Source organism: Drechmeria coniospora, chromosome 01 (assembly GCF_001625195.1).
Source record: "Drechmeria coniospora strain ARSEF 6962 chromosome 01, whole genome shotgun sequence".
NCBI lineage: Eukaryota > Fungi > Ascomycota > Sordariomycetes > Hypocreales > Ophiocordycipitaceae > Drechmeria > Drechmeria coniospora.
This window is the reverse complement of record NC_054389.1, coordinates 7,487,627-7,493,626: the sequence shown is the minus strand read 5'-3', so window position 1 is coordinate 7,493,626 and position 6,000 is coordinate 7,487,627. Positions and strand designations below refer to the sequence as shown.

The 6,000-nt window shown below is 55.3% G+C and overlaps 2 protein-coding genes across 2 annotated transcripts; one reads left to right on the top strand and one right to left on the bottom strand.

Annotated features, from left to right (window-relative positions):
- Positions 1 to 2,418: 2,418 nt before the first annotated feature.
- DCS_01953 (integron gene cassette protein) lies at positions 2,419 to 2,871 on the bottom strand (the record flags this gene model as incomplete). The annotated part of the gene is made up of 1 exon (XM_040799284.1): positions 2,419 to 2,871. The coding sequence occupies one exon, from the start codon at positions 2,869 to 2,871 to the stop codon at positions 2,419 to 2,421; it is 453 nt and encodes a 150-aa protein (XP_040660167.1).
- Positions 2,872 to 3,816: 945 nt separating this feature from the next.
- On the top strand, positions 3,817 to 5,528 carry DCS_01952 (signal recognition particle protein SRP54; the record flags this gene model as incomplete). Its single annotated transcript, XM_040799283.1, has 2 exons — positions 3,817 to 3,894; positions 4,026 to 5,528. 2 exons carry the CDS (start codon positions 3,817 to 3,819, stop codon positions 5,526 to 5,528), a joined length of 1,581 nt encoding a protein of 526 aa, XP_040660166.1.
- Between the last annotated feature and the right edge of the window lie 472 nt (positions 5,529 to 6,000).

The window sequence follows — 6,000 nt, the reverse complement described above, 5'->3', positions numbered from 1 at the left end:
CAGAATTAAGGCCAAAAAAGAGTGGTCAGAGGCGGACGGCGTTGTAGGCAGCGGTAACCGGCTGCGAGATGGAGATGTGTTGTCAAGGATCTATCACTCTTCTGCACAGCAAGTCACATGCAACAGGCACAACGCGATCCAGTTGACGAAAAGCCTCATTTCATAACCAGTATGGATTACAGCGTTTCATGATGACAGTTGGTGCGTTTCCTGTTATCCCCACTCTGAACGCTCAGAGCTGGGAGCGGATGGGATCATCAACGAATCGAACATCGTACGCCATGTAGCCATAGTATTCCGTACAAGTACTCTGCAGGTATGCCGCACCAACAGACGTATTCCAAGTTCTTGGAATATTCAGTAAAATGTTCTCTGCAAGTAATCTGTAGTTATACTCAATACTAGGTGCAAGTACGAGTATGGTGCCCATGTACTGTACGGGGTACGTATAGGACGAATAATCATGCTGGCTCCCCACAAGCAGGATCATAGTTTTCGTTGTATTGGTATTTTGATAACAATAAAACGAAAACTCTTAGCTACAATAGCAGCCTCGCAGCAGTCAGGCATAGTATAAATAAGCTCTCAAATATAGCCGCAAGAAATAGCATCCCAAGCTTGAAGCTCGAAGATGATCCTTTGAAATAACATCCCAAGTGTTATGGACTCACTAAGGCTGCTGCAACCCCTCTGTGTCCTCTTGAGAGACTTAGCTCGAGGATGGCACTTTTCCCTGATCCTCTTCTTCGGTGGATTCCTGGGAAGCCCACTTCGCCGTAGCTCGGATTCGGCACGGGCAGTGTTCGGGCCCTCGCGTCTTTCTGCTAGCCGGACCGTCGCGGGTTTAGGGGCAGCCGCATTCATCCCTATCATCAGCGAGTCCCCGTCGCCAGGCTCTGTAATCTGTTCGCTGTGCTTGTCCAGCTGCGTCCCAACAAGTGCGAACTCAGTACGGATCCTTGCTGTTCGATAGCCTGCTCTGGGAGCAATTTTCCCGCTGGTCGTTTTCCACTCTTCTCAAGTCAGCAGCTATAGGCCTCCTGATTTACCAAGCAAGGGAAGTCCTTTAAACGTTACGGGATCGCTAGGCACCTGCTCTAGGAATCTCAAAAGATTTATCAACAGACTTGCTGGGTGGAAGGGAAAGAATGTTTATAGGCGAGCCTCTAGGTGGGATCGCGCCCCTTTTGCCTCATGTAATTACGCCCGAGACCATAACATCTGGGCTGTAAGCGGGCAGAGCGAAGCTTGAATACCTCGACTTTCGATCTTTTTCGGTTCGTTGGAAGCGTGTGCTGGAGCTGGAGCATTATCCTCCATAAATCGAAGGCCTGGATGCATTCGAACCCAGCCGCAAACCAGAGGAGTAATTCGTTCGCAATAGCCTCATGTATCAGCCGAACCCCGTTCCTTGTACTGGAAAGGGCAAGTACAACAAACACGTCGCGCCGATCTCTTCGACAGGCCTCCTCGTTGACTATGGTCATGTATGCCTTCCAGGTGTTTCGTGGCCGACTCTGATGGGCAGAGGCCGGGCGTATGGTTGCATTCAACGTACCATGCCTCGTCTGAGCTCGCCGCAGCCTTCAGCGCTGGCGGCTATAAATACGCGAGTGTTAGCATGTGCGAGCTGCGCGTGTGATGGTGCAGATGGAAGCCCTCGTCCGCGGCAGCGCTTGCTGTTCGGCTTAACTTGGGGCTGCCCGAGCAACCATCCGGGGAGAGCAACCCCTGACACCAGGCTGGGCCCAAAGCTCAATAGACCAAAGTTTGTCGTCACATTGCTCCCGCGTCCGGTTTGATGGTCGTAAGCTCATTGAGGATGAAAGAGTTGAATTTGTTCGCTACTAGGCGGGTCCAACTAAGCAATATCGCGGCGATTGCGTTGCTTTCGTAATGCATAACGGATGGTGTAATGGCCGGCGGACCACACAAGTGCTGCAGGAAGCTTTTCGCAGGATAGTCGGCGGGCGGCTATCCTTACTAGAAGACATGATGGCAATTGACTCTTCACCTTGCTCTTTTCGTAGAAGCCAGGCACATAGAGCGTTTAACTGGCTCGATTGAATGCATTGCGGCGTATTGAACTTGGCGGCTAATAGAAAGGACTATTTGGGTTGCAACAGCCTGGTTAGAATAGCCGAGTGAATGCATTAGATTACCATCGCGGCGATTGTCTCTTGTTGCATTCGCCTGTTGGGCTGGCTGCTCAGCTTCTTCCATTGCAGCCTATGTGCTCGGTACAAACAGATGAGTCGTCTGTTGAACTTGTTAGGGAGGTGCAAGCACTCATATTTGTATATAAATATAACTCCTTGTTCCACACGTTGCGAAAGTCAATCTCGTTGCTTCGATTCTTCTCTTAGCAACTGGCGGCGTGATGTGATGGGATCAAAGCATCGCGACGGCGAGAACATGTCACTCGTCATCGGTCGCCTTCTTGTTCTCTTCGGCCACGGTCGACAACACATCCATCGCCTCCTTCTCGCTACCGAGGGACACAAACAAATGGTCGTGGTAGAATGCACTGACAGGATTGACGCCTATGTTTTTCGCCGCCAATCTCGTCGCCAGAACGGCCATGAACCCGACGGCTTCCAGACTGGAGGTTACGTCGAGAGTAATCATCTTGCAAGGAAAGAAATAGTCCATCTGGTGCTCCGTGACATAGTCCATGCTCGTGACGACGGTGATGCCCTCGGATTCACGGAACAGCAGCTGGATGTTCTCCAAGGGTGGCAGTTGGGCCACGTCGACGACGGTGGCAAAGACATAGGTCGTCGGGTGCAGCGTCGCCGTCAAGTTGGCGAGAAGCTTCGACAGCGACGCCTCCCCGGGGTCCTCCAAGGGGGGGTTCATGGGAGCGGCCATGGTCGTACCAATCTGGCCTGTTGCCGTCGTGACGAGGATCGGAATTAATCGCCGAGAGGTTTCGCCGAGTGGTTGGAATTTTTTCTCTGGGAAGCCAACAGGCACGCTCGTGAGGTCGACAGTCGACACCTGCACTCTTCACTCTTTGCTGTGCAATCACACAAGGACGATAGATGTTTGAACCACGAATAGCTGGAACGACATGGCCAAGGCGAGACGAAGCAGGGAGAAAGTGGGAAATCGGGTGAAGAAGAGGACAGAGATTTTCAGGATGACGAAATCGAAGTGTCGAGTAAGGTAAAAGTGCAACTGATGTTAAAACCGCGCAGCAGCTGTGATACATGCTTTAATCATTTACTTGAAGTACATGAACATCTAACACTTACAGTACAAATACAAGTATCACTACTGTACGGCGAACTTGCTTGATAAGTACTCCATACTTGTAAAGGTACAAGTAATTTAGTGTAGTTCTTAATTACGGAGCACCAAATATTATTACATACAACTGCTGCACTTGCTCGGTACTTGCTGTACAGTACTAGTAGTATGAATTAAATAGTACTTAATTGTACAGTGCATGTACTTGGGTGTGTCAGTATAACAGTCTGGAATTTCCCCGTAATACGGAGTACTTGGTAGTAATACTCCTGTGTGCTCCGTACCGAGTACATGTACCGAATACATGTACTGGAGCACAAGCTACATGTATAAGCACTGTGCTGTACAGTACAGTACAGTGCTTACTCCCTGTAAGTACTGTAACGCTTGGTTCGGAAAAGGGTTGATCCGACAGTCTCTGGGACGCCCACGGCGACTACAAGATACAGCGAGATAAACGCACTCGGTCCCGATTCCGCTGGCAAGGTTGACGACGAGCGCAGCACACGATATTGTCTTTTCCTACTCTACCTTTCGCCTAGGAGGCGCCCATTCCCTCCCGCCATGGTCCTCCAAGATCTCGGCCGCCGTATCAATACGGCGGTGACGAACCTCACGAGGGAGCAGAATCTGGACGAAAAGGTACCGCCGTTGGCCGCTTCTCGTCGTTTCGACGGACCACCACGACCATACCATCTCCAGCCCCCCTGCTCGCCAACACGCCCCTCGCCTAACCCCCCTTCGTCCCTCGCTGACGCCGTCTTGCCTTCTAGGCCTTCGACTCGATGCTCAAGGAGATCTGCGCCGCCCTCCTCGAATCCGACGTCAACGTCCGGCTCGTCGGTCAGCTGCGAAAGTCGATCAAGGCGACCGTCAACTTCAAGGAACTCCCCCCGGCCGTCAACAAGAAGCGTTTGATCCAAAAGGCCGTCTTCGACGAGCTCGTCAAGCTCGTCGACCCCCACGCCGAGCCCTTCAAGCCGAGAAAGGGCAGGCCCAACGTCATCATGTTCGTCGGCCTCCAGGGTGCCGGCAAGACGACGACGTGCACCAAGCTCGCCCGCCACTACCAGACCCGCGGCTTCCGGGCGTGCCTCGTCTGCGCCGACACCTTCCGCGCCGGCGCCTTCGACCAGCTCAAGCAGAACGCGACCAAGGCCAAGATCCCCTACTACGGCTCGCTGACGGAGACGGACCCGGCCGTCGTCGCCCGGGCCGGCGTCAAGCAGTTCAAGAAGGACAAGTTCGACGTCATCATCGTCGACACGTCGGGTCGCCACCGGCAGGAGTCGGCCCTGTTCCAGGAGATGGTGGACATCCAGACGGCCATCCGGCCCGACGAGACCATCATGGTGCTCGACGCCTCCATCGGTCAGCAGGCCGAGTCCCAGGCCAAGGCCTTCAAGGAGGCGTCCGACTTTGGCGCCATCATCATCACCAAGATGGACGGCCACGCCAACGGCGGCGGCGCCATCTCGGCCGTCGCCGCCACCCACACGCCCATCCTCTTCATCGGCACGGGCGAGCACATGCTCGACCTCGAACGCTTCGCGCCCCAGCAGTTCGTCCAGAAGCTCCTCGGCATGGGCGACATGGCCGGGCTCGTCGAGCACGTCCAGAGCCTCAACCTTAACCAGAAGGACACGATGAAGCACATCCAGGAGGGCATCTTCACCGTCCGCGACCTGCGGGACCAGCTGTCCAACATCATGAAGATGGGGCCCCTCTCCAAGATGGCCGGCATGATCCCCGGCATGAGCAACATGATGCAGGGCATGGACGACGAGGTCGGCGGCGCGAAGCTGAAGCGCATGATTTACATCTGCGACTCCATGACGGAGAAGGAGCTCGACTCGGACGGCAAGATGCTCGTGCAGGAGCCGAGCAGGATGACGAGGATAGCGCGCGGGTCCGGCACGTCGGTGCGCGAGGTCGAGGACCTGCTGACGCAGCAGCGCATGATGGCCGGCATGGCCAAGAAGATGGGCGGCAACATGAAGAACATGCAGCGGGCCCAACAGGCCATGAGCGGCGGCAACAAGGCCCAGCAGATGGCGGCGATGCAGAAGCGGATGCAGAGCATGGGCGGCGCCGGTGCCGCCGGCGGCATGCCGGACATGGGGTCCTTGATGAAGATGCTCGGAGGCGGAGGCGGCATGCCGGGCGCCGGCGCCGGAGGGATGCCCGACATGTCTGCGTTGATGAAGATGATGGGTGGCGGCGGGATGCCAGGTGGCGGCGGCGGCGGCGGCGGAGGTGGGCGCGGCCGCAGGTAGCCAAAGCGAGCAAGGCAAGGCCTTTGAAGTCACCTCACATTGTGCGTGCATGCCTTTTGGGGGATGTGCAGATCGGTCGCCGACGTACGCGACCTGTCCGCGAGGCTCCCAGGGATGGGCAGCACGGCGATCGGGAGCCTCGGACGAGCCCTGGTCTTTGGTGCCCTGGTCTTTGGTGTCGCACGGTGGCCTCCATCTCGGCGACAGGCCGAACAAGATGCGGTGTGCGTCCTTGTCCAACATTCTCACTCGAACGGCGGAGTCGAAACGAAGTTGAAGCCGAATGGGAGGATGTTGCCCCTCTCCGCCTCGTCATCACGACAGTCTTTGGGGTCACCTGGCGTAGGTTAGGACAAGGTTCCCAGAATGACGGCTGCATGGATTTGAAACCTCGAGGCTGCACTTGCGTACGTGAATGCAACACACCAAAACATTCGTACGTATGCCAAGCAGTAGTACACTGCACTTTGGG